General features: G+C 49.0%; 14 protein-coding genes across 14 annotated transcripts; 4 read left to right on the top strand and 10 right to left on the bottom strand.

Annotated features, from left to right (window-relative positions):
- Nucleotides 1–267: 267 nt before the first annotated feature.
- Nucleotides 268–1,886, bottom strand: N7468_002786 (ferric reductase family protein; the record flags this gene model as incomplete). Its single annotated transcript, XM_058472083.1, has 4 exons — nt 268–1,344; nt 1,441–1,536; nt 1,597–1,649; nt 1,712–1,886. The coding sequence occupies 4 exons, from the start codon at nt 1,884–1,886 to the stop codon at nt 268–270; spliced, it is 1,401 nt and encodes a 466-aa protein (XP_058335224.1).
- Nucleotides 1,887–1,899: 13 nt separating this feature from the next.
- Nucleotides 1,900–2,930, bottom strand: N7468_002785 (uncharacterized protein; the record flags this gene model as incomplete). Its single annotated transcript, XM_058472082.1, has 3 exons — nt 1,900–1,941; nt 2,069–2,330; nt 2,512–2,930. 3 exons carry the CDS (start codon nt 2,928–2,930, stop codon nt 1,900–1,902), a joined length of 723 nt encoding a protein of 240 aa, XP_058335223.1.
- A 1,104-nt stretch (nt 2,931–4,034) lies between these two features.
- Nucleotides 4,035–4,630, bottom strand: N7468_002784 (transcription factor domain-containing protein; the record flags this gene model as incomplete). The annotated part of the gene is made up of 3 exons (XM_058472081.1): nt 4,035–4,160; nt 4,242–4,405; nt 4,462–4,630. The coding sequence occupies 3 exons, from the start codon at nt 4,628–4,630 to the stop codon at nt 4,035–4,037; spliced, it is 459 nt and encodes a 152-aa protein (XP_058335222.1).
- Nucleotides 4,631–4,656: 26 nt separating this feature from the next.
- On the bottom strand, nt 4,657–5,781 carry N7468_002783 (fungal specific transcription factor domain-containing protein; the record flags this gene model as incomplete). Its single annotated transcript, XM_058472080.1, has 3 exons — nt 4,657–4,785; nt 4,847–5,594; nt 5,639–5,781. The coding sequence occupies 3 exons, from the start codon at nt 5,779–5,781 to the stop codon at nt 4,657–4,659; spliced, it is 1,020 nt and encodes a 339-aa protein (XP_058335221.1).
- A 553-nt stretch (nt 5,782–6,334) lies between these two features.
- N7468_002782 (NuoB/complex I 20 kDa subunit family protein) lies at nt 6,335–6,793 on the top strand (the record flags this gene model as incomplete). The annotated part of the gene is made up of 1 exon (XM_058472079.1): nt 6,335–6,793. One exon carries the CDS (start codon nt 6,335–6,337, stop codon nt 6,791–6,793), a length of 459 nt encoding a protein of 152 aa, XP_058335220.1.
- A 457-nt stretch (nt 6,794–7,250) lies between these two features.
- N7468_002781 (copper transporter family protein) lies at nt 7,251–7,757 on the bottom strand (the record flags this gene model as incomplete). The annotated part of the gene is made up of 1 exon (XM_058472078.1): nt 7,251–7,757. One exon carries the CDS (start codon nt 7,755–7,757, stop codon nt 7,251–7,253), a length of 507 nt encoding a protein of 168 aa, XP_058335219.1.
- A 778-nt stretch (nt 7,758–8,535) lies between these two features.
- N7468_002780 (uncharacterized protein) lies at nt 8,536–10,506 on the top strand (the record flags this gene model as incomplete). The annotated part of the gene is made up of 4 exons (XM_058472077.1): nt 8,536–8,896; nt 8,954–9,074; nt 9,133–9,384; nt 9,447–10,506. 4 exons carry the CDS (start codon nt 8,536–8,538, stop codon nt 10,504–10,506), a joined length of 1,794 nt encoding a protein of 597 aa, XP_058335218.1.
- Nucleotides 10,507–11,367: 861 nt separating this feature from the next.
- N7468_002779 (uncharacterized protein) lies at nt 11,368–14,405 on the bottom strand (the record flags this gene model as incomplete). The annotated part of the gene is made up of 2 exons (XM_058472076.1): nt 11,368–13,593; nt 13,644–14,405. 2 exons carry the CDS (start codon nt 14,403–14,405, stop codon nt 11,368–11,370), a joined length of 2,988 nt encoding a protein of 995 aa, XP_058335217.1.
- A 1,536-nt stretch (nt 14,406–15,941) lies between these two features.
- On the top strand, nt 15,942–17,122 carry N7468_002778 (uncharacterized protein; the record flags this gene model as incomplete). Its single annotated transcript, XM_058472075.1, has 2 exons — nt 15,942–16,187; nt 16,241–17,122. The coding sequence occupies 2 exons, from the start codon at nt 15,942–15,944 to the stop codon at nt 17,120–17,122; spliced, it is 1,128 nt and encodes a 375-aa protein (XP_058335216.1).
- A 681-nt stretch (nt 17,123–17,803) lies between these two features.
- N7468_002777 (putative formamidopyrimidine-DNA glycosylase) lies at nt 17,804–18,702 on the top strand (the record flags this gene model as incomplete). Its single annotated transcript, XM_058472074.1, has 2 exons — nt 17,804–18,168; nt 18,225–18,702. The coding sequence occupies 2 exons, from the start codon at nt 17,804–17,806 to the stop codon at nt 18,700–18,702; spliced, it is 843 nt and encodes a 280-aa protein (XP_058335215.1).
- A 307-nt stretch (nt 18,703–19,009) lies between these two features.
- On the bottom strand, nt 19,010–19,780 carry N7468_002776 (uncharacterized protein; the record flags this gene model as incomplete). Its single annotated transcript, XM_058472073.1, has 1 exon — nt 19,010–19,780. The coding sequence occupies one exon, from the start codon at nt 19,778–19,780 to the stop codon at nt 19,010–19,012; it is 771 nt and encodes a 256-aa protein (XP_058335214.1).
- A 1,664-nt stretch (nt 19,781–21,444) lies between these two features.
- N7468_002775 (uncharacterized protein) lies at nt 21,445–22,532 on the bottom strand (the record flags this gene model as incomplete). Its single annotated transcript, XM_058472072.1, has 4 exons — nt 21,445–21,586; nt 21,712–22,106; nt 22,189–22,207; nt 22,276–22,532. The coding sequence occupies 4 exons, from the start codon at nt 22,530–22,532 to the stop codon at nt 21,445–21,447; spliced, it is 813 nt and encodes a 270-aa protein (XP_058335213.1).
- Nucleotides 22,533–23,255: 723 nt separating this feature from the next.
- On the bottom strand, nt 23,256–24,689 carry N7468_002774 (uncharacterized protein; the record flags this gene model as incomplete). Its single annotated transcript, XM_058472071.1, has 2 exons — nt 23,256–24,635; nt 24,687–24,689. The coding sequence occupies 2 exons, from the start codon at nt 24,687–24,689 to the stop codon at nt 23,256–23,258; spliced, it is 1,383 nt and encodes a 460-aa protein (XP_058335212.1).
- Nucleotides 24,690–25,333: 644 nt separating this feature from the next.
- N7468_002773 (uncharacterized protein) lies at nt 25,334–25,681 on the bottom strand (the record flags this gene model as incomplete). Its single annotated transcript, XM_058472070.1, has 1 exon — nt 25,334–25,681. One exon carries the CDS (start codon nt 25,679–25,681, stop codon nt 25,334–25,336), a length of 348 nt encoding a protein of 115 aa, XP_058335211.1.
- Between the last annotated feature and the right edge of the window lie 46 nt (nt 25,682–25,727).

Raw genomic sequence — 25,727 nt, 5'->3', positions numbered from 1 at the left:
TATCGGGGTGATTGGTACTGCACTGCTCCGCGCTCTGCTAGCAGCTTGCCAGTCAGTCACTAGATTTTCCCTACTAGTAGGCTTATCAAGTCGTGCTACGTATAACTCCCTAAAAGTTCCGCGTTTTATTTATCTTTTCCAAGATCAGTGCCAGCGGGTCGTAGGGCATGACTTGAATTACTGGTATGGGATAACCTTTTCGAGGTCATGGTAAGTGACAATATCAGCCAACTTGCTGCATATGAAACTACAGCCTTATTTCTCTTCCTACCAATTAAAAGAGTCCTCTGCGTATTTAATTCCGCGATGTCCATGCTGCATGGCAAGTTGAGTGGCCCTGCGAGCTTCATTGGCCATACTTACCGGGCCACAGACAAAGATTAGTAACGAAATCCCCGCGGACGAGGCGTCACATGCACGGCTCATGATGAGCGGTTGCAAATATGGGCGGCCTGAGATGATACTATACCCTAGATCATCCAGCTCGTTGGCCCGCGACGAATGAGCATGCCTCATTGTGGAGTAGAAAGAAGCCTTGAAGTCAGATCGCGCAAGGAGAGGCTTCAATTCTTGGTGGGCGATATCACCAACGAATGCAGCCTGCTTTGTCGTCCAAACCAATTCAATGTCTTGGATACGGGTCCTGCGTTGAGGTGCGTTGCGGTCACCTGCCGACCGTCGGATGTGATCGTGAAGATATGGAACCGCGGAAGCTATGCCGGTCCCACCAACAATCATCAGCATGGAATCGTATTCCCAGACGGGGACTTGGTGTCCATACGGCCCTTCAATAAGGATAGTGCTGTTTATGGGCTGGGACTTGGCTTTGAGGCATTGCTGGCGCAATTTCTGGGTCCAGCCGTCGTACGGACGAATCCAGAAAGTCATTATTGATCCCGAGTATTCAGAACCCCCTTTGGACTCCCCATCTGACGCATCTAGGTTATTGTTTTCTGGTGCTGTATCGGCTAGAAGAGGCAGGTGGGATGTGTCCGCTGAATACTCTGATGCCCGGGAAATAGAGGGATTCGGAGCTGGATTTCCGTCCTGCGTCCACGCACCGACAGTGAAAGGGTGACTCTCCCATCCAGTCCACCGAAAAGGTTGATAAAGGAAGAAATAATCACCGGGTTTAAGCCGGAATCGCTGTCTCCTCAGCGAAATCTCCAATCTAATCACGTCAGCGACTTCGTCGTAGGTCATCCAACTGGTTGAAGAGACCATCCGAGTCCGCGCAAACATTTCGACGTGGAGGTTGCAATACACAAGGCGGACTAGTCGCAAAAGTCGATCGAATATCCACACGGCCACAGACGGCCATAGATACTGCCAATATTCATTCCCCTCAAAAAACAATCGTGTGGCTTTGAAGTTAGCGGGAGGAAGGATGCGGATGTTTTATGGACGGACTCACTAAAAGCACCCGATCAGGGTAAGAACAGAAAAGGCAATGTGTGTGATGAGAAAGAATTCGTAAGAAACGATACGGATTCGGTCCAGAGAGCTGACCAGCAGCAGGACCATGACTACCGTTCCCTGGGTTTAAATCAGCATTCAGAGGCCACTATGGCTCGGGCTTTCTCTTCAGCAGCCTACCACAATGCCCCAAAGGATGTACGCCTTATTTAGGAACTTCCACCACTTCCCGGCTGCGCCGCATTATTTTGGTCAGTCGAAGATGCTTACTGGGGCAGCTTCTTGGAAAACTCACTTCGGGCATATATGACAATGTATAAAACGGTATGTGCCACTGCCTGCAAAGTGGCTACACGGGCGACATGACGATGGAAGATGTTGAATGTGGCAAAACTCCAATTTGTCGCCCAGATGAGAATATTATTGCGAGCCCCGAAGAGCCACAGTAAAGGGAAGTTTGCAAATGACATGATGCCAGTCCGATCAGCCGAATAACGTAGGATCTGATCTATTTTGTTGGGCCAGCTGTGAGCTGTTAGTTGGGCGAGGGACATTCGAGCGGAGGCTGTTGCACATACTAAATATTTCCTTCAAATGTCTGGTACGCGGCAAAGGTCAAGGCAAAGCTCATTATCCAAAAGCCCGCAACGACCAATGCCTCGGCTCTATTTGAGAAGGTGCAAGTAAGCACCTCTTGGCTTTTGTTGAATGGTGTCGACACAAGTAAATGAGTTTCCGCCCAATGAATCAGACCACCAAACCCGAGTATCTTATGCCACTTCACCGTCAAAGGATATGAAGTAGATTCAACTTCACGATCCACGCCATAGCTGCGGGAAGTGAAGGCCCATTTCATGAGTCGGAAGAGGACACCGAGAAGTAGAATTCCACCCCAGTAGAAATATCCCGCGTATCTATTTCAGTTAATTCCAAACTCGTCTGAGCTGCTAGGTCCGGATTGAAAGATTTCATACATACCCAAATGCAAGATGCGACCAGGCCTCAAAATTCCATGATTCCTATTGTTAGAAAAAAGATTTAGTGAGTGTCCCTCCCATCCTGACATTCGAAGGTGCGCCTACAATGGTTTTGAACATCCGGCTGAAATAGGACGCAGAAATTATGACTGGAGCATTCATGAGCTCTCCACGCGGTACGTCAAAGTAGTCGACAATGCGCATATTTCGGATGGCATTCTCGGTCAGGTTCTCGGCCACGGCATCTCTGGGGAGTAAATCGCAGTGACCAAACTGTTCACATTCGGTTTTCAGGCGCGCCAGACCTGCAGCGCGTTCCGCATCGCCGCAATATAGGTCGCTGGCGGCGTAGATCGAAGTGACTTGTAGAGGATTTTGGCACCGAGTTGCCCACATTCCCTTTGCTGGGATTCCCGCGAAGGCAATATAATTGTAGGCAGAGAAAATGGCAGTCACACATCGCTCATTGACAGGCACGAAGTTTCCGAAAGCTCCCAGGGCACCCACGAATACAGTCAGACAGCCAGAGCGCAACATGATTGCGGTCAGCGCTGGAAGCCTGCCGAGCAGAGAGAGGTGGATGAGGATAAAATCCGAAAGTCGGAGATCTAATCCAAGATTCAGCGGTGGATCCCCGGTATGACCTCAACGGCTAAACGATGTGCTAGTATTCCTTGGGCACTGATCACGCAAGGCAGCTTAGAGGTGAAAAGATATCTTCAATTGGGAGCAAAAACCAAAAAGCACTACTTGATAGAGTACTGACTAGGTGAGCTACTCCGCGTGGGGTTATACCATGGCACAATTGACTAGCGGCAGTGTTATCGGAATAATCCATCTTATCTGATCGATAGCGTGCATGTGACGATCCCCGGGCCGGAAAAGCCCAGACTACGGATTTCATGAGCGACTACTAGCACTCCATTCTGTGCCTGATTCTAGTCTATGGATAGGATACGTTCCGATCAATAATAAGCGATTTCGTACTGGTACGGATCTCAGACTTCAAAGCAAATGATTTGGCCTTAGAAATGTGTGCAAATTGGAGTCAGCCTCTACATCAAAGTTGTCTAACCAAAGGCCTCCACTTCACCTGGGAAAGTTAAGGCCTAAGTAGATAATTCTGTTCAGTAGAAATTTGATCTTTAACTCTCATAAGGATGTTGACTGGCTGTCGAACAAGTGCGGTAATCAGCTCTGGGGATCATCCGGTGGAAGGTTCAAGAAGATATCGAAAATGTTACCAAACGGAAATGTAGAGGCCATTGCTGATGCTTCACCATGCACGACGCAATCATGGAACATATTGCTATCCAAGCCGGAGTGGTGCCCATTCATCCCGAGTTCGGTTTTTCCTGTTGCTCCCGCTCCTTGAGAAAGATCCAGGTCCGAAGCAGATAAAGCTGAATGTTGTTTGAACAATGATACAAAGAAAGGGTAAACAGAGGCAATAATCGGCCAACCTGCTTGTGACTCCCTCAAAATAGATAAACAGAACCGGGCTCGTGTCGCAGATATACCGCTGACTTCTGGGTCGTCATTGCCGGAGTTCATGATATGAAAGCAAAGTGTTGCCATGATTGGAGGGAGCCTATGATGAAGAAAGAATTAGAGACTCAACTTCGATCTTGGGTGACTTCCTTACACATATCCGCAAAAGGAGTGCAATGCTCCGACAGCCATTAGATCTTCAAAATTGCGGAATAGCCTAGTGCATAACTCAAACACCGGGGTACCTGGCGTGATGTTATGTACTGCTTCTGGAACCTTTCTGTAGCAAAGTAATTGATAATGGCTAATAGAGAAGATTAAGACAAAGAATCTTTAGGGGGATTGGCGCTCGCAAACGTACTCGCTAATGAGTTGAATAAGCATAAGCCAAGGTTTTCCTTTCGGCGATCGTGTCACGTCCAAGGGGATTGACGCCAAGAAGTTCGAAATCCTCTTTAGGCAATCATCTTGTCGCGACATTTCCCCCCCATCAGACCGTTGCCAGGGGTGAGGAGAATTGGCTTTTGGATCCATGTTAGACGACCCGATAATTCACTGACTGTGAGTCTGGACTTACCTGTTCTTGCTAATAGAGCATGGTGAATAACGAAAAACATTTGCTCCCGTGCCGTTCCAACGCTTCCTGGCACAGAGTCCGCGTGGCTCTCGAAATCAGCCTCTGAAAGCATTTCTATTTCGCAGAAACCTTCCAATACATGTGGAGGCCTGTCAAGGCACATCGACATGTAGATGTCCGCTGCCTAAGCACAAGTCAGTTGGAGATCTGTTCATGCTGAATTTTTGAACACACGTAGATGATCCACCATAACCTTCTCCAGACTTTCCTGTCACGAGAGTGGAGGCAGGCGTACTTTTTGCTATAATAAATTAGTCGACTGATCTAGAGGTATAGATGAATTGACTCACCACTGATGCATGCCATGGGCCTGTGCCATACCCACTGCGATACCTAGCCAGTACCAGGGGTCTTTCTGTTCAAGCGGGCCACTCCACCAATGAGACAGAAGGAACGTAGATTGTATGACCGTGATCACATCAGTTTCATAGCCTGCATCATAAATATCTTTTGCTCGGTGATAAAAGGTGAGACTTGCAGTGAAACGAGAATCAAAGCCAGCTTCGGTGACAAGAGAGTCAGCACAATATATTGTTGCAACCATAAAGATTGCATTCAACAGCAAATGAGATGCTGGGCCTTCGTTGGCCCTCTTCGTGAAATCTGACCGATCTAAGATTGGGAAGTAAGAAAAGGATGTCTGGAAAAATGTCTCGAGCAATGCAGCTCTGATCCCTTCGGCCGGTACATCAAATGCCCCCTGATCTCTAAGCCGATCAATTAGCCCAAATCGCCGACTTTTAATACTGTGGACTGTAGTCTGGTCTAATCGTCCCGTCAATGCCTCGTGAAGATACTCTTCTATCGACTGGGAGCCTGCATCCGTGAGAAGTCGTGAAGGGTGACCAAATTCTCGAATAAGGTAGTTTATGTTTGACGAATCAACCATGTACGGGATTTTCTCTCCAACTCTTGTCGGTAGCAGAGATGGTATTTCAGTTTGCTTGTGTTGACTTTCCTCCTCACTCCGCGCGACCGCATTTGTCGCGCATGCCTCGGTCGCTTGACTGGCTGTGATAAACTGGGAGGAAGGCGCTGGTCGGGGAACATCTGGAAGTGGCAGCTTTCGGTGTCTGCAAATAAGTACAAGCACTTTGCTTTTGTTGTGAGGTCATACCTTCCGCGACGCGAGGCGATGAGTTCACAAGGAATCCGTGCAATCTGGCACTGCGTACAAGGGGAATAACTGGTTCGGTCGCATTTCACTCTTCGCTCATGGCATAATCCACAGGCTATTTTTGTTGGAGCCGCTCGCGGCATCTCTACGGGATGAGAAAGTAAGCCATGTCGCTCCTGGATTCGAGGTTGAGATGCCCCACATGTTCGCCGACTTTCACAGCTTTTGATTTGGGGACTTTGGCCTGCCCCATCAAGTCGCCGACTTTGGCCTCCTATGATTGGCTGAATCTTGGGTAGGCATCTCATACAATCCATCGCCAGTAACAAAACCCAAATGAGGTTTGACTGTCTCCTTCAAACTTCAACTGAATCTCATTCCCGGAGCAATGTCTAAAACTTGTGGACTCTTGCGGCAAACAGTCCTACCATTGCCTGTCCCTTATGCATCGCCCGCATCACAGTTGCGAATACATCATTCCTTGAGGATCTCACCACAAATTGCACATACCACAACGCGTTTTTGGGGCGACCAGAACACCAACTCGGTGCCTGGAAAGCTTAACCTAAAGCAATCTCCCCGGTTCAATGAACCGAAGTCTGGGGCGGTTGGCTACGCATTGTACGTGCCATTTCCTTTCTCCCACCTTGCTCATGATCCGTTCTGTTGGACAGAAGAAATTGAGTGCTGACTGTTATGAATAGGACGAAGGCGGACCAGATCCTTGCCTGGAGCCGGCAAGGGTCCTTATGGCCGCTAACATTTGCCCTGGCTTGTTGCGGTGTCGAGATGATGGGGGGATCCATGCCAAGATATGATCAGGATCGACTGGGTATCATCTTCCGGGCTTCTCCACGCCAATCCGATGTTATGTTAGTTGCCGGGACAGTGACCAACAAGATGACGCCAGCACTCAGGCAGCTGTATGACCAGATGCCTGATCCCAAGTGGGTGATTAGTATGGGTAGCTGCTCAAATGGCGGAGGGTATTACCATTATAGTTACAGTGTGTTGCGTGGAGTGGACCGTATTGTGCCGGTAGATATCTATATCCCTGGCTGTCCGCCTACCCCAGAAGCTTTGCTGCAAGGTATATTCCTCCTTCAGAGGAAAATCCGAAGAACCCCGGTGACAAGGATGTGGTACCGCAGATGAAGGGCTCAGTCCATTCTTGCGCGTTGCGCCACCAGGTTGAATTGGAAATCGGGCATAATGTGATACAGCCAGCTACAGAATTGTCCTACTCAAATGCTTAATATCCACGACTATTCTATGTATCTAGATATAATGGCACCGACTTCCTACAACAGAGAAAAAGCCAGAGCATCAGCTCAAGTAGGAATGTTGGTTGACATGCTAATGAGGGTGTATATATATATACAGAAATGCAAAAGAGGGGTTGCAACGTGTTACCGTATGTTGACGGAGAGAAGGAGGAAAAAGAAGCGTTTCAGCAATGTAACCATGAACTTTCAGCCGCCACACTGCCCATGATGAATGTACCCAGCCATATCCCTCCTAGCACCGATAGAAAGTACCCCACGTTCATGGTCATGATTGCCAGCATCCTGGAAAGTCAGCAAGGACCTAGAAAACAACATTATAGAATAACTTACAGCAAGTAGGCGATACCCGCTACGAACAATTCATACGTTGCGCGGCCAGCAGCGGGATTCACGCGCCACCTTGACCATCGGCGCCCGATCTCCTGGAAGCTTTGCCTGACCCCAGACGTTCGCTTCATGGGCTCTTCGATGATATGATCGTCCATGCTATGTTTGATGCCATCGGTCCAGAGACGGCCTTCGAAGATTGGCCGTAATGCGAGCAATACTCGTAGGATGACGGCCAGCACAATCAAGAAAATGCAGGTACCAGCGTAGTGGCCCTCTGAACTGGGGGTCCAATCGTCCGAATAGAGCGGAGTCTTAAAGGAGGTGAAGAAGGTCATTGCCATATCCGACATCGACATGGACATGCCCGAACCCATGTGCATAGAAGAGCCTGTGGACGTCGCCATCGACATGCCCGAGGTCATCGTTGCTGTTGCCATTGACATGGTGGAGGTGGCCATACCACCCATACCACCCATACCACCCATACCAGACATGTCATCCATATTGCTGGAGGGGGGGCCGCCTTGAGCGCTGGACTTGTGAGGATAGAAGAAAAAAAGAGACTCACAACCCTAGAACATGGGGCAGTGGCGATCTATTTCATGGCCTTAAGCAATCTCTCCTCGATCGAAAGATGGAGGGTTGGCAATCACTTAAGAACGGGTTGGTCACAGGGCAAGATCCGAAGTGGGTCTTTCTAGTCCCCCGAATGGAACCTCCAAGGTAGTCTGGGCTGAACAGCCTGCAAGTTCCGATTCCCTAACGAAGCTTCATCGAATATTCCTGGGTTATCGCGGGCTGTGATTTGTCGCGAGCGCACATGTTGCTGGCGGAACCGGGGCGGAAGTCCCCACTCGAGCCACCAAATCCACTCAAAACACCCTCAAATTTGCTCAGCGGGGCTAACTCGTAAAACCCGCCCGCATCCAACTTCTGAAAGAGGACGAATCAACGAGAACGCAGGTCGGCTCAGACACCTGGTGATCTAGAGCCCTGATGGAAAACGTGCTCAACCCGCCCAGGCTCCTCTGGGGTCCCCTGTGGACCAATTAGCGCCGCCCATTTCTCACCACCGTGAGCAAGAAAGGCGCTTAGCGCGAGACGAATTGAGCAAGAAATTATATCTCCGGTGGAGCCTAGCTTTGACCTTGGCAATGATATCCTAGGAATATTAATAATGTCGAGTGACTCTTTGGTCTGGAGGTGATTTTATTGTCAACCTCTCTAGACACATCGTGCTGAACATCTCCTTTGGACGATTCTGGTCAATTATTGTTCAAGATGCCGATGGTCCCATTCCTGGACCAGCCGGTCATGTTGCACTCCTCTCGTAATCCGGGAGAGTGTACCATGACCCCAGAGCAGTGCGCATACAAAACTCGGTACTGGGTGTACTGGTATGAGGCTGACCATCGCTACGCTCTGCCTACCGTGGCATTTTTCATGGTTGCGATCATTCTTTTCGCCATTGCACATGTCGTGTCGCAAGTATCGCCAACTCGCGTAAAGGCAAGCTCAATATGGCTACGGCCTTTGGCATTCCTGCGCTATCTGTCTTATAAAATGTGGAGGATTGCAGGATGGAACTCGCAATCCTTGGGCGTCTTCCTGCTTGGCGGAGCAGGACTCATCTTTTTCTTTGGTAAGAACAAGCTCAGGGAGAATGTGTGGAGTGTGTTCTAATTGTCGAATCTTCCAGCAATGACCCTTGGACCTCGCCCGTATTACTGGCCCAATACGAGGGAGATTAGCTATGGAAATTCTCCCCCGATCGCCACGAGAGCCGGCTTCTTGGCTCTGGGGTGCATGCCTTTTCTAATGTACGTATTTTGTGCTCTGGTCCCTGTGCATACAGCACTGACCGTCAACGATTCTCAGTGTGCTTGGTGCGAAAGCAAATCCGATCACTGCGATCACAGGCATATCGCATGAGAAGCTGAATGTCTGGCACAACTGGGTGGCCTGGGCCATGTTCGTCCTGGCCTTGGTGCACACATTCCCATTCATCGTTTACCACATCTGGAAGGGGGATCTTGTTAAACAGTGGAATGATGAGGGTATCTGGGTGACGGGAGTAGTCGCAATTATCGCTCAAGCTTGGCTGACTTTTTTCTCCATCTCATGGATCCGGTATGCGCGCCCTTCAATTTCCCATATCACTCACATGGAGACTAATGTCTTTATTATCTCAGTAACCGCTACTATGAGTTCTTCAAAGCGACCCATTACTTCATGGCAATAGTTTTCGTCATCTTCTTTTTCCTTCACTGCGACTTCCGCATGAGCTCATGGGACTATTTCATTGCCACGGGTGTTCTTTATACACTATGCTGGTTATATGCACAATGTCGAACTTGGTTTGAACATGGTGTACGACACAAGGCTACCCTGGTTGCGGAATCTGACTACACCATGAAAATCACTATCAAGACCCAAATGCACTGGGCACCTGGGCAGCACATCTTCCTTCGGTTCTTGACCTGTGGCGTACATGCCCTGACGGCCCACCCGTTTACTGTCTGCTCTGTTCCACAGACGAACGGGGAAAATGAATTAGTTTTCTACGTGAGGCAGCGTGGTGGGCTGACAGCCCGCTTGATGGGCTTGGCGAAGAAGACCCCGGGAGCCCAAGTTCCTGTTTTAATGGATGGCCCCTACGGCGGGTTCTCCGAAGGGCGACTGGAAGAATTCGACAAGAGCCTGGTGATTTGCGGCGGTGCTGGTGCAGGACTAGCCTTGTCTCTCATCGAAGAGTTTGTCCGGTGCTCCAACTTCCGACAAGGGAAAGAAATGAGGGTCATTCTTGCGACACGAGACCCAGGAATGAAGGCCTGGTATACGCATGCCTTGGAAGATTTGGCGACCAGACAGTCCTGGCAGAAGTCAGTACCCGGGCTCAGCATCCGTATTCACGAAACCTTTTCCGCCACTCCGGCATTGGCACCGACAACAGACAACAAAGTATTCGAAGTGGAAGAGGGGACTGCATCAAAATCAGTGCACTCTAAGGAATCAGAGTCCTTGGTCTACGAGATATTCAATGTTCAGTTCTTCTCTGGAAGGCCCAATCTACCACTCGCCGTTCAGAATATTTCTGAAAATGCTGGCTCGTCCATTGGGACTGTTGTCTGCGGACCAGCTTCCATGACTCATGATGTCAGCTCGGCGGCTTCAGAGGCCCAAAGTCACATTCTCTCCGGCAAACCTGGATTTGCAAAGGAACTGTGGCTTCACAGAGAGAATTTTTCGTAAGTTTAAGCCACTCCATCTTCTTCACTGCTCTTTGCTAACTAGTTTCTTCAGATACTAAATACCGCATTCAATGATACCCCTCCGGAGTTGAATTCAGTGACTCAAGGTCTTTCATCTTTCAAAGAGTAGTGCTACATGAAAGAGAGGCAGTAACATCCCCTCGAAGGAAATTGTAGGGGTCCGTAGAAATTCGCCCGCCCATTCCCATGACCCGTGGGTTTTATTCGGCCCAGAAAGACCTCACTGTAGCTATCAGAGTCCGGTATTTTGGCCGCTGTTCGAAACTCGGGTCTTGAAAAGCACGTCTCAGTCTTTTTAACTCCATCTTTTCCGGTAGTCTTGAACTGTAGTCGGATCAGATAGTCAGGAGGATGTTTATTCCTCTATTGTCGGATAGACTTTCGGTGATTCGTATAGAATCAATTGCCTCCAGGGCCTGTAGTAATGTGTGATGCGGTTGCGGGTTTTGTCAAGAAGCCTTTATCCCTCGATTCACTAGGGACTGAGAAGACCAGTCGTGCAAAAGACAGATAGATGGCAAGATGGGAGATACGATTTCCAGCTTGGAATCAATTTTCCTGTCATTGCTGCACTAGTTTTGCTTAGTCCAACTAGAATGTTGGACAATCAATTTGCGAAGACTAATTCATCAAGTAGTCTCCTCACCACTGTTACCTGCCCGGCCTTGGGGGATGAAATATAAAATAGTTGCGCATTGGAAAATGGAATAAGCTCGCATTTATTGTATACCTTCAATGTTTAGAGCATTGTATCTCAGGAGAAAATACTCCTTTAATCTATGAATCTATCGCAAGATCGGCATCTCGATGATCGACCAACTGTCACTAATGACTGGGCCTATTAGATGCTGATGGAGCATTTGTCTCCTTTGCCGGCCTTCATCCACTCAGAAACGGCGGTTCGATTGATTCTTTGAGAAGGAGTTTGCGGTAGCCTTTCCAGAACGATCCACGTGGTGGGAACTTTATGAGAGGCCACTTTACACGCCAACTGCGTGCGCACTGACATCAGATGTTCTTTGCAGACGTCTAGCTGTGCCTCACCGAGAGGCTGGAAGACCTTCGCGCTTGGCAGACGCGGATCTGACAGGCTAACCAAGCCAATCAAGTTGGTGCGGCCTCTGATAATCTTCGAGATGGCAACAACTTCCCGAATCTCATTGCATCTGGCGAGCAAATTCTCAATCTCTTCAAGCTGTATTGTTTCCTTGCCAACCTTTACTCGATTCGAGACTCTGCCAACTAAGGAGATGCTCCTATCCGCATTGTACTTGGCAAGCTGGCCGGTGCGAAGGAACCTTGCTTGCTTGTCTTTGGCGGGTACCCATTCAGGGGGAGGAATAAAGGTTGCTGTGGTCTGCTTTACGTCATCCAAATACGACCGGCCAATGTGAGGTCCTTCGACCACTAGTTCCCCTACGCCACCGATTGGTGCCAGTTGGTTGATATCGCGAGCATTGGCGATCCACAGAGAACAGCCTATAGGGATACCAATATCCTCAGAACTGTGGTCAAGGTTTTTTCCGCTTATTTTTGCAATAGTGGAAAAGCCTGCTGCCTCACATGGCCCCCAGGCATTGAAAATCTTGCTATTCTTGGCCCAACTTGCTGCAGGGTCAGACTTGGCCAACCCACTTGTCAGAATGATCCCTTCAATACTTGGTAGAGATTCCGCGGATAGACCTTGCAGCGCTGTGGCAGGCAGCATTGCCCAGGTCACTTTGTGTTCGCCTAAAAAGCTCGAGAGCGTTGTCCCATTCATTCCTTTAGGGGCAATACAAAGGCGAGAGCCTGCTAAAAGGGCGCCAAGCGCCTCGGTCAGCCCATATTTTGATGTGTAAGGGCTCGTGTGCAGAATTCGAGACTCTGGATGCCATTTGAGTTGCTCAAGGAGAGGCACTAGCCCTGATACAACAGAGCTATGCTCAATCAAAACTCGCTTTGATGGGCCGGTACTGGCATCAGACGATGTAATGAAGGCCAAGCTTTCGGGGGAAGCAGTTTGTTCACTTGGGGTTCCCGAGTTTTCTGGCCATTCTTTGCTGGCTTCAGAGTTAACTAGGAGCACCTTCGCTCCAGTGTCGGTGAAGTGCACATCCTCTGTAGGCGACGTCAGAACCGTTCGGATACCAGTCTGAGATAGGAAGGCTCCAATCTGATCGGATTCTTCGTTTATACCAATAGGAACGCACACAGCGCCAGCCTTGATGGTACCAAGGATCGCGACTATGGCCCAAAGCGAATTGGCAAACGCATGGCCGATTCGATCCTCAAGCTTGACACCGTTCGCCCGCAAGTGATGAGCCAGGCGATCTGAGAGTCGATCCAACTCTTGATAAGTCGCACTCCCATCTGTTCCTTCGATGGCTGTACTATCAGGATATTCATTCACCTTCTCTTTGAACAAACTGTGGATACAACCCTCGAGCTTCTGAGGAGTCGTTTCGTTGAACGAAAGAATCTGCGCATGATCGTGACGGTTCAGAAGCCTGAGCTGATCAATTTTAGTTTGAGGTGGTGCGTCCATGATTGCTCTTATGGTATGTTCCAGTTGATTCAAAACACGTTCCATCTCTTCATCTGGAATGACATCCCTATCTTGGTTCACGTCCATGGAGATACCGTCATCCATAGGGGCAGAGATGATCTCTAAGGGAAAGCATGAAGACATGTTATAAGACCCGCGGAGCGTAGCAAGAGAAGCGTCTGAGCTTGATTCGGTCGTTTTCTGGACAGGAGCTCTAAAGTTCAAGATTGCCTGGAACTCTGAAGCGACCTTACTCGCTTCACTGATGTCAGAAATCCGGTCCATTCCAAATTGGAGAAGAATCGGTTCTTTCTGGAGCTGACGCAGAGACACCACGCGATCTTTGAGAAGCTGCTCGATGGACATGGTGCGTTGTATATTGGCTTGCAGGGGAACACCCACCAACATGGGACCCAGCCAGCCTGTATGACTGTCGAGATCAGGGGAGCGACCTGCCAATATCATCCCATAAGCGATCTTGTCGCTATCCGCATAGATGCTAGCTGTCAAGACCCATGCTATCTCAATGTAAGAAGGTACCTTCCCAATCTTGTTAGAGGCGACCGATCGAAGCGTGATAATCTACGTACCTGGAACACGGGCACTTTCGTTCCAATGTGCTCCAAGGGAATCTTGCGCGGGGGCCTGATCTTGTTCAGGACTCTGTGATTTGGCAATGGCTTGGGGAAAATCGCTGGAACCCCTTGAAAACGAGGCTTCCAGAATGACGTGGCGGCCGACTCATCCAGCTCCAAACATTGCTTCACGAACTCCTTGTACGGAGCTCGTTTCTGCTGAGGTAACCCCTGGTATACCCCCGCGATCTCAACATTCAAGAAGGTGTTCCAAGAGAAGTTGTCCATGACGTTGTGGTGAATTCCCACCACTAAATGCCGGTCGATACATGTTGTACGGAATAGCTGCTGCCCCAGGACCCTATCGTAGACCTCTGGCCGCTGGGCATACTCAAACGGGTCCCCATCAACGCGCTCAGTCTCATGCGCCACATTCGTCACGGCCTGCACATAGCCAAGGCTGCTGCTCTTCACTATCCGGGTACGAAAAATGGGATTTCGAGCGACTGCTTCGCGAACAGCATCTAGATACCGATCAATGTCGGCGTCGGGGCCAATTTCATAAACAAAAACCAGCGTGGATGTCCTTCCTTGTAATGTGAAACCAACTTGGGTAGTTGTGCAACTATAAACGTCTTCAATCTGGTCTTCAGACAGACCACATAGCTCTGCAATCTCTGACAATTGAGCTGGGCTGACCTCGTTCCTCGACATAATCCGTGCAGAGCCTCTAATGGAGGCCTTTGCGAAGGCCACTTCAGACTGGGATGAGGCCATCGTAGAAAGCTCAAGCAAGAGAAGGAAGTCAGGAATCACGAATTCTCCATCAGAAGCGGAAGGCTATTTTAATTATAGCACGGCCATAAGTGTATCGCTGGGCCGTCTCTGGAGGGCGAAGGGAGGTTGGCCCCCACAAGCCTTTCACACTCGCCGCGGGGGCCAAGTTCGCTCTGCCAAAAGTCCCTCCGCAGGAAGAACTCTTGAGACTATTGCGGGCAGGAGCTTATGATATCGTCAGGTACACCGATTTGGTTCCTAAAATCGATTACTCGTGGCCCATCCTTCTTTTTTCTAGGTTTAATAAAGGCTTCGATACAGCATTTCAATCAGCAGCCCAACTATGAAGGTTCACGGCCCTTTGGGGGCCGCTCCTTCAGGCCCAGACCTATCCTGAAGAACAAGCTCCTTAGGTCCGCCCTATGGGCAGTTAGTGAGATGACGATCTTATGACCTCCTTCCAAGGTTATGGGCCTCAGGCTTCGTGCATCAAATGGTTGTATCGGTAGTACTAACATTGTGGGGGAAACCAACTGTCAGTGCCTGGGCTCGCTTTGGTAGATGTACATCCGTCTTATCATGCCGTGGAACCATCAAAGGGCCATATTATCCGATTATACCACTCTGAGGTACTTCAATAGCCGTGACGGATGTAACATAGTGCTAAAAAACGCGAATGCCAATAATCGCCTGGAAGACATCACCCACTATGACTAATGAATTTGTGGCCTATATTTGAGAACCAGGAATGTTGAATAAGCCATTGGGCCCGATCAACAAAAGTATCGATCCATTCCAGATGTCTAGCCTAATCGGCTCTAGGACGGCATACGCTTTCTGCAGCTTCATCATTATACTCGAAGACCACTGCCCAGCTCTGCGCCAAGATATCTGATTTTACGCTGCAGCTGGACTGGCTTCCGCATATTGGACAAAGGCTTGCGGATAAGCGCATCTTTCTCTGAGCACAAACATCTCGAAAAGTTACATTGCTACTACAAGTTCCGCTCCGCTTCAAACCCTCATGTTGCCGCGCCAATGAAAGAGGCTGACGAAGAACGAATGACCTGGATGCCGTCCCACAAAATTTCAGCGTCTGTATATTTGAACACTCGGTGATGAATGGGTGAAACACAACTTGGATTAGATGGAACTGTGCTGAGTTCTTCAACCAAGCCATCTTGGCATAATATGTTCTCAGCTGCTTAGAAGGGGCCAGCAGTGAAAGACCGGAGTAAGGGCCCTGACAAAAGATAAATTGGTAGCAGGGAGATTCATGTTTCTCAAGTGGAAGCGGTGGATACTACCCTCTTTGCTTCTCCCGTCGGCTGCTCTTCGTGCCCTGGCAGGGGTGCTTATTTCTGAGATTTCCGTCCTTCCAGGAAGAACAGATAATACATCGTCTTTAGCATGTCTGTCCAGTCGTTGTTTACTTATAAAGCCTACCTTTGCGTCCACGGGCTCTTCGGTAGATTATTTCAGTATACGCACCCTTCTACTGAGTTCACTTAGGTCGTCACACCCTTACTACGCGCCATGATACTAATTGTAGTATGTTACTGGGCATTGATTCTTCAACTCCATGTATCTGCAATTCCTCTGAATTTGAATGGAGTGCCCACTTTAGAAGTCAAACTAAGCCAGACTGACAACACACTCATCAGAGCGCGTGTGCGAAACACTGGCAAGGAAGATGTGACTTTCGTGCATCTGAACTTCTTCCGCGATCCGGCACCAGTTCAAAAAGTAGATATCTACCGTGGCAGTATGGTTCCACTCCGGGTCCTCTTTCGAAGTGGCACTCACATTGGACAGATACGCGGGTGCAGTTTGAGGGGATCAGGCAGCACTTTCGCCTTGACGGGCTGACACCAGAGGTCCTCACGACACTTCATGCCGGGGAAATCTTCGAGGATGAATTTGACCTTGCTGAAACAAGCGATCTAGGCCACGGTGGCCTGTTCACCCTCCGTTCCTCTGGCTCGGTCTCTCTCGTGAATAACGGAGCGGTTTCGGGATACCTTCCGTATTTCTCTGAGGAGCTCACCATCCAAGTCAACGGGACCAGAGCCTTTCAGGGACCCAAGACCATGAGCCCACTAAATTGGCATACCAAAGAGACGTGTACCGACTCTCAAAGAACGAGCATTCTGGGTGAAGCCTTAGGCAACGTGGTTTCCCTCGCCAACGCTGCGGCGAACGCTGCGCAGTCCGGGTCCGCCGATAAATTCGTTGAGTATTTCAAAACGGACGATGCGAAGACCCGAAGCATAGTAGCAAGTCGACTGCTTGCGGTTGCCAAGGAAGCAGATTCGAGAGACTCCGGGGCAACCACGTATTATTGCTCCGATGTGCTTGGATTCTGCGAGTCGAATGTGCTGGCATACACCCTTCCAAGCCAGAACATCATTGCCAACTGTGACATCTGGTACTCGTATTTACCTGATCTGGCGACTGGCTGTCATAACCAAGACAGGGCCACGACCGCCCTTCATGAATTCACCCACGCACCCGGGGTCTATAGTCCGGGGACCCAGGATCTGGGGTATGGCTATTCGGCGATAGAGGCGCTTAACAGTAGCCAAGCAGTCCTGAATGCAGATACCTACGCGTTGTACGCCAACGGTATGTCTTCGCTCGTCCCCAATGGCACTTGCCATGTCCAAGAAATATCCAAAAATAGACTAATAGAACCAGCAATTTACCTAGGCTGCTAGAGGACGTGGCGATCGGCGGAGATTCTGGTGAATTTTGACAAGATGATTGGCGATACCAGGTTAACTTGCAATTCCAAATGTGAAAGCGCATCAAAAGCTCAAGACATCCATGTAGGCCCAGGGCTTCAAGTTCAATAGGGCGCATAGGGATGCTTCGAAATTATTGCTGAAAAGACATCATTGTCTCGCTGCTTGCAGCTCCGTGCATTAATCTGCGACGATACGTGAACTAAATGGTATCGGGTGACTAACCTCAAGGCCAGTGTATAACTAGAAGGAAAGGCGAGAGGCGTAAGTCTGCCCATAACTGTCAGTATCTGAATCGGGCATAGCCTGTAGGTCAGGTGATCACGCGTCTCGTGTTGAGCATTGCGGGCGCGTTGGTTTCCATCGAGAGTCCCTCTCTAAGTCCCCTTTTGCTCTCATCACTGACGCTCTGGCACCCCTGCCCCATCATGCCCGAACATGCTGAGGTCTCCCGAATCGTACATTTCATTCATAAGCACCTGGTGGGGAAGACGCTCTCCAAAGTCCAGGCCCAACATGATGACATTGTGTTTGGCAAGGTAGGGACAAGTGCTGCCGAGTTTCAGAAAGCTTTACAAGGGAAGAAAATCACGGGTGCCGGGCAGCAAGGCAAATATTTCTGGATCACAATGTCCAGCCCCCCCGCATGCGCTGATGCATTTTGGCATGGCCGGGTGGCTCAAAATCAAGGACGCTGATACCTACTATTACCGCACCGATAAACCCGCAGACAAAGAATGGCCACCGAAGTACTGGAAATTCCTCCTCGAGACTACCGAGCCCAAGACGGAAGCTGCTTTTGTGGACTTTCGCCGACTCAGCCGTATTCGTTTGGTGGATTGTCCTGCCGACGAGATACGCAGCTACTCTCCCCTCAAGGAGAACGGCCCTGACCCCGTGGCGGACAAAGATATCCTGACGCTGTCGTGGTTGGATGAAAAGTTGAAGAGTAAAAAGGTTCCGATCAAGGCTTTGCTTCTCGACCAAGCAAACATAAGCGGTATAGGAAATTGGATGGGGTAGGTCCTTCTTGCCCAGCCAGGCTTCTCCAGCACAAACTAAAGTTGTTCGAAAGCGACGAAATCCTGTACAATGCCAGGATACATCCAGAACAATACAGCAACACTCTACGCGATGACCAGATCAAAGACCTTCATACATCCATTCACTATGTCTGCAAAACGGCGTTTGACCTATTGGCCGACTCCGAGAAATTCCCCGAGCATTGGCTTTTCAAACATCGATGGGGCAAAGGCAAGAAAAACCAACCGTCCGTCCTTCCAAATGGTGACAAGATCACATTCCTCACGGTTGGGGGTAGGACAAGTGCAGTTGTCCCCGCCGTACAAAAAAAGACGGGGCCAGTGACTGAAGACGCAGACGGGGATGCAGCCCCCGGCGCCAAACGAAAACGCGGTGTAAAGCATGAGAGTGACTCTGAACATGAACTTAAACAAGAGACTTCCAAAGCTCCAAAAGTGAAGAAGGAGGTTGACGAGAAACCAACAAATGAAGCAACCGGCAGGCGGCGGTCAACCCGCGTCAGAAAGTGAAATTGAAGATACCATTTCTACTGCAAACAATATGTTGATACTCAATCGATTGCATACTAGCAAAAACTATCATACTAGTAAAACGATGAATCCTGCGAGATATCGAATCTGCTGGTGAAATGTCCTTATCTTAGCGCTTTGAATCTAGAAACTACTTTGAATATCCCAAAATGAAGAAGAAAAACCTCTAACAGCAGGAGAGTACATAGATTATATCCCTTTCTTTTTGGCGTGAAATGGATCTCATCAGCGCATTAGGGCCGTCGAAATTCCAAGAGATTCAAGTTCAGACCGCAAGCAGAAACAGTCAAATCGGTAGTCCGTGTAGGGCATCACGGAAAGTGTTATAGTCCGAATCATTCCCGCGGTCACTAATGGCGAACACGACTATCTCGAACCATCCCTCAAATTCCTTGTCGGAGAGAAATTCTTCCCAACAGGCTGCCGCGTTGGGGTGACCAAATATCCCACAGCCAAGTACCCCAAGAATGAGTCGCCGGTGACGATTTGAGGCAGCAGTTCGAAGAATCAGACGCATCTTCTGTACCATCAAGTTCTGATCCTTTGAGCGCCAGTTGTTCTCGCTTTGGACGTTGAGTCGTTTGTGCTGGGCCATCATACTAATGACACTATACTTCAGTATTTTATGGGGAGATTCCTGACTCGGTATCAAAAAGTCTCCTTTCTTGTCGTTCTCATGAAGACCGATCACCGAAGGGGAGTATACACACTCTAACTCCCCCATGCGATGAAACCGAGAGGGGAGGGCTTGAGGCAGGGTGGATCGACAACACAAGTGCTCCTCTTGCGCGCTGTGCCCGCTTAAACAACCACAATCAGGCGTGGCGGCATTGATCATATTGAAGATACAAATCATCGTTTCGTCTGTGCTCCCCAGAAGTTCCCTCGCCTCTTCGAGTGCATAAGCCGCGTCGAGCGTGTCTTTCGGAATAACAGCCACCCGGCCTTTTATACCCGGCTTGTACGGGGCGTTGTGCTTAAGTGGCGGCAGCTCTTTGTCACTGATGAGATACGCACTTCGGGGTACATAGTCTTGGACCTTATTCAAAGAGCACATGGCTTCATACCCAAAAGGGGGTATTGCAGTCCTGCCCTCTTTCGAGATTCCTTGCCTCCCAGAGGATGACTTCCTAATGCAGTAAATAGCGCGGCGCGGCCTGTACGGGCGTGGAATATCTCCCAAGCCAGCCCAAGCCAAAGCCGGAGGCGCAAGCAGACTTTTCTGCTTAAGGTTTGTGTGTCCTCCAATCCCATGTCTGCCCATGGCGTTAAGTAGAATCAAAGCCTGCAATCTACTTGCAAATTTCGAATAATGGGACTGTAATGGTGCTCTAGGTGATGAGGAATATCCTGCTGTCATTTGATAGGAGTACGTGAAATGTTCAAACTCGGTAGACAGGCACAGGTGCAAGGGTACTTCTGGGAATATATAAATGCCCAGTGGTAGCACATCTGGTAGGTCGACCTTGGTAGTCTGACTCGGAGTTCCAGAGCTCCATGTCTCACTTAGGTCTCAAACTTTTTCTGAAGTGAACGTGAATGGGAGAAGTCTAGAAGCCAAAAAGGATTCTAGACGTCTTTGTTTGGAGTGGATCCAACAATTTGAAAGATAGCAAGATAGAAGACAAAGGACTCATCGAAGCCATAGATTAAATAAACCCCAAGTAGGAGGCCCTTAAGAAACAAGAATTGGGTATGGTGGCGTGAATCGAAGTTTCTTACTAGATAAATTAATCAAAAGATACCATCGGATATTGAGGGGTCCATAAACCATGTCCTCACCATTCCAAAGGGGGAGAAAGATTTATGACCAAGTTTACAGTGCTTCTCTTGGGCTATAAGTGCTTTTAGTAGTACTGCTCGTCATCCTTTGTGCTGAAATTAGCTCTTTGGTCAATAAAGAAAGGTACTAATTAACTAGGGGCGCGTAGTTCTTTTTACATGAGGTGTATGTTACCAAGTATCTGAGTCAAAAGCTGCAGCGTCACTTACTACATGTTATACTGCAGATTCTTCTGTACCTGACACCTCAGCGAAGGAAAATTATATTAGGAACTCATCAAATCCCAAGTTCGTGGATGGGGCTTTTGACTAGAAAGGGAAGGCACTTAATGATACACCAAACTTCTAAGAATTTACTGAGCAATGGCTAGCTGTCCACAAATTTCGAAGCGGGGTCAAATATTCCCGGTGACTCTCATTTTGAGGAGTGATAGGCATAGGGTGGCAGTGGAGTAGGTTAGAGAGGCGCGACACAGTCAGAGCAGCCTCGTCTCCGCCTCGACGTAAACCCGGATAAAGTCATTATGGCCATTCTCGCTGGCTTTTCGGGAATTGGATGGCGTCTGGTTTATACGGACTGGGACCGTATATGCTACAACAGGATGAGGCTTACCGGCCAAGTCGAAATGGATCGAATATTTGCTTGAAGAAGCCCTTGTTGGACAAGCCTGGTCTTTTTCTGCGTCCTTTCCGGGCTCAAGTGGGTTAATATTTTGGTAGGAGGCAGATCCCTAATCTCGCTGACAAACATTGACGCGTCCGCCAAACAAAAATATACCCGGTCTACATTCACCCCAATCTCCAAGTATCCAGGATTCGTTACACGGACCCAGAAAGACATGGAGAAGAGAGCCAAGTTGTCACAGCCGTATCTAGGAAAACTGCGCGATGACTGAAACCCACAAGAAAAGATGTTATATTTCTGAAAATCGGGTCCCTTTACGGATAATGATGATGAAACGGTGACGGCTCCTCTGCGGCGAAGAGAAGGAGTAGTGCCGCAACAATCTCCCCTGTGTCACTGACATCTATAGTGCCCCCCTGCACTTGCATCGAGAATTCCTCAATAATCTTATTCCGCCTTTGTAGATTATGCATGAATATCGAGGCTGTATAAGCTCAATTGGTTCCGAGGGCTGGTCAGTGTATAGAATCTCTCGATTCTCCCCAATCCATGTGATGTAGCGCATCCATCCTGAAACCAACCGCTCTGTCCAACAATATCGATGGATATAAATATCGATGCGGTACGAGAGTAGAGACAAGTAGCCAGTAGGTCCCTCGGCGTCGAACTCGTACGTTTTCTGTATTGCCAGTGCTAGGACGCCCATGATACTTTCTGTGTAGGAACTATGCTCCTGCTTGACAGGTATGTGATCCAGCGCCGCATAGTGGCCTGCCGAAAGAGAAAGCTTTTTCGTCTGCTCCTCCTTGTAAGTATAGTCGTCTGATTCCTCGAATAAAGCTCGCTCTGATTTGTCAACCACGAAAACGTTCCATGTGTTGAGCATGTAAATTGGCGGGAAAAGCTTTGTTTTGGATCTCTCACTGAGAGTCTTCTGGCTTGGGTCATGCACAGATGGTGAGAAACGGTCCGAAACCTGAAATATAGTATCTAGAATGAGATAAAAGATCTGTGGATATTCTTTCTTTTAGACTTCCGTCCAGATCGATAAGGCTCACCGGAAAGCCCGGACGGGCACTGATTCAAATTGAAGCAGCACTCGCATCTCATCAATACACACAACAACTAGGCGGTTATCTTCATACCCTCCCTGGTCCGGTGGCCAGCTGTAATCTTTCGTAGAATAGCCCAAAAAAACGTCTTTCGGAGGACCGCCTTTTGGTCTTGTAAAATGCGTTATAGATATGGTCGGGCTTTGCGGAGCTGCGGCGAATGCTGTCCAGTCCCTGGTCACATAATTCTTAGACGCCCTCCGAGAGTCGGGACTATCATCACTAGCTTCTGAATTGATCTGTTGGAGGAAGTGCTCCTTTGGAGACACGCGAAGTTCGCGCAGAATCATCGGATTGACCTCTAGATGTAAGAGAGAGATCAAAGGGTTTATGATAGTGCAGAATATTATAATAGAAGGCAGCTTTGATAGAATTTGAGGGAGTAGGCCGAAATTAAAAGCCAAAAATGGAAGAAAGCATTAGAATCTAAGGGATACCTGATCTCACTCCGACCTGTAACTAGGGCAGGTTGCTAAGTCTTGGTAGGCAGATGGCAGATTAGCCAGGCCAAACCCTCAAGTGCACATAGTGCAGCATAAGCAAAGTAGAAAAAAGCGAAGTAAGGAACATACGATATGCATGGTTAGAAAGTGCCCCTTATATAATAGGGCGTACCAAACTGGATACATACGCAGGGATATGCAAGGCTGGCCAATTCTAGCATACGGATATAGACGACCGGCCCATGGAGTATGCTTAGAGGACTCGCAGGCTATACCGGTTTGAACGCAAAGGTTCGTTAGAACAGATAACAAAACTTGATATGTTTGGGGGCCGCCTTCATCAGAACTCAGGCTCGGCATTATTATAGGCCAAGCAGCGATAATCCTTATTGAGTTCTGCATATGAGAATGATATTACCTTGGTATCAAGACCCGCTCAGTATGCATTCCAACCGTAAAGTACTAGTACGAGTCATAACGGGTGGTATCATTCTGTTCGTGATCTATTCGCTACTTGCTACCTGGCATATGCGTCGATGTCAATTGACCGCATGAATGAAGTGATAAGATTTATGAGACCTCAGTGTACGTGTCGTAGTAAGGCGCAGGGAGTAGAAGTAGGGGCCCAGGCTCAGGCTGGCGGGCCCAGGGGGTTTCCAACAGCGGCGCATCCCATTCTCGCAACCTTACTTCATCCCAGAAGGCATAGCCCCAATTCCATTCCTCTTTATTGAGGAGCGACAGCCACAAAGCGTCTTCGAATTCGGTCTCCGGTCTAGCGGGCATCACGCTGTCTAACCGCCAGCCCGCATTGGGCCGTTCGATTGGCGGTAAGGTTGACCAGAAATGCTCAAAATTGGGAATTGCATGTCGATCTGCCGGATAAATCATGGGCAAGGCATCTTCCTCCGGGCGGATACCAACCCTGTGGCCGATCCATGGATGATGGGAATGCGCATTATTCAGGACTAGATTGCGCTGATCAACACCTTTTGAATGGAGTACACGATAAAGAAGATCGGGTCCAATCGACGTCAAGCCGCTAACGATCGCCTGAGAGTTCTCTAGATGCTCCAAGGTTTGCACGAACCCAGAGTAAGGTAATTGATCTTTTGAAAGTATCTTATGAAGCGGTACTAAGTCGATTCGATCGTTCAGTTGACTGTCTGAGGTTGCCAGTTCCGATCTTACGAGCTGGGTCAGATCATCAGCGATAGTTGTAACGACCTGGGTGTATTTCGATTGAAGGTATGACCAGGCGCATCCCATCTCATGGTACTCCCACGGAGGCATCGTGCCGAAGAAAAGACGGTATGCATGTGTGCGGACGTTGTTTTCAGTATAGTAGCTGCCGACCGCCCAGTTGTTGAGGACAGGAGGGGGTGCTTGGGGATCAAGAGATCTCTCGGGGGTCCCGAAGATGTTAGCATGGATTTGCAGGCGACACATAGCCCTCAGGAAGCGCCGTTTCTCTACATCAGAGAGCTGTAGGGGTAGCAGCTCATTCCAATGAGCAGGCTCGATCCACTCGGGGCGCGGTACATAGAGGGAATAGTCATCCAGGAAGAAATTGAGCCGCTTGTGCAAGGTGAAAAGCTTGATGATTTCCTCGACACTCCGTGGTTTATTGGTTCGAGCCGTGGGCGTCAGAATAAGCGCATTAACTTCTTGGCTTCGGCGCCAAGTATCCAATAATGCAGTGGCCTCTTCCTTGTGATGCGCATACCAAAGACCTTCGGATCGGACAGCAATGATTGCCTCAGATAGATCAAGGAGGTTGCCCCATTGCTTCTGGAGTATGCACCAGAGCACATCTTGCCGTGCAGCCACATAGGCTCTGTGGCAAGAAGACGAAGCAGTCACCGCGGCCTTCAAAGAAGCTCGGTCGGGTAGTTCCAACAAGACGAGAATCAGTAGTTCTATGGGAAGTGTCTCAAGGGTGTGCGGTGCCTATGAGTCAGGTGAGAACAGATTGAAATACAGTCAGGCCTGGTTGCCCACCATTTTTGGGTTTCGACACCATTTGCTTCAACACATGAGGATCCCCGCACTGGCTATCCTGAGAGTACACAGTAATTGATGTTCGGCTCCAGAACGCGATAAGAGGCGACTAGAAGATCACGTGCCGATAGACCCCAACACATACAGGTACAAACACTGGCTACAGTCGAATAAAATGCCCTTCGGAGGGCCTACTGCGTTGTGGTATCTCATTAGAAAAGATTCTCGTTGTAGAATCCCGCAAAAATAGTGCCTTGGAGCTCCAAGATACGGGATGTGGCCGACTAACACCGTTCACGCACAGTACAGAATGATATGTTAACGTTGAGTACAGGAAGAAGGATGAATAAATTGGATACAAACGAGGGCTATTATACCAAAGATTAAGCACAAACGCTCCGTATATAAACCTGATTATTCAGTATATTGAATTTTAGTATGATCCAATAAAGGGTTGGTGGTGTAGGATATGTAACCATGAATATACATGCCTAGGTGAGTATCTGATCGGGTAAGTAGAAGCGGAATGTACACGGACTTTTGCCGCCTATTGTATGTGAGGCTGACCATCGAGAGTCTGACCCTTATCACCTACGCTGGAACATCTTTTGGGGCCCGCTTCGGTTGGCCGTACGCGCTCCTAGTGATTAGTCAAAGCATTCAACGTCACCTGGGCAGCCGCAACGGCAGAACTGGGACTGACCGCCCGACACCGCCGAAAGTCGGTTCGGTTGTCGATCGGGATTCGGTTCGTCTGCAAACGACTTGGTGCTTGTAGGAATCCGGGATCTACCGATAATATGAGTAGAGAACGCCCTGGGCGATTGGGATGACCGAGGCATAGCCGAAGTGCCAAATACGTAGCATAGAGCGCCATGGCACGAGGGTCCATTTGTACCTAGCAGCGGCGCCAAGAGCAGGTCAATATACGTGACAGCTGTGAGTTTTAGTTGCCCGAGGGCTTTGGCTGCATGCGTTACAAATCGCGCGATCATTAACTAGTTACGGGGCTGTGGAAACCCCGGGGATTCCCAGCATGTG

This window comes from Penicillium chermesinum (genome assembly GCF_028974085.1).
Source record: "Penicillium chermesinum strain IBT 19713 chromosome Unknown utg000002l:1.0-5270490.0:1.0-5274688.0, whole genome shotgun sequence".
Taxonomy (NCBI): domain Eukaryota; kingdom Fungi; phylum Ascomycota; class Eurotiomycetes; order Eurotiales; family Aspergillaceae; genus Penicillium; species Penicillium chermesinum.
The sequence above is the reverse complement of the archived record's forward strand: the minus strand, read 5'-3'. Positions and strand labels throughout refer to the sequence as shown.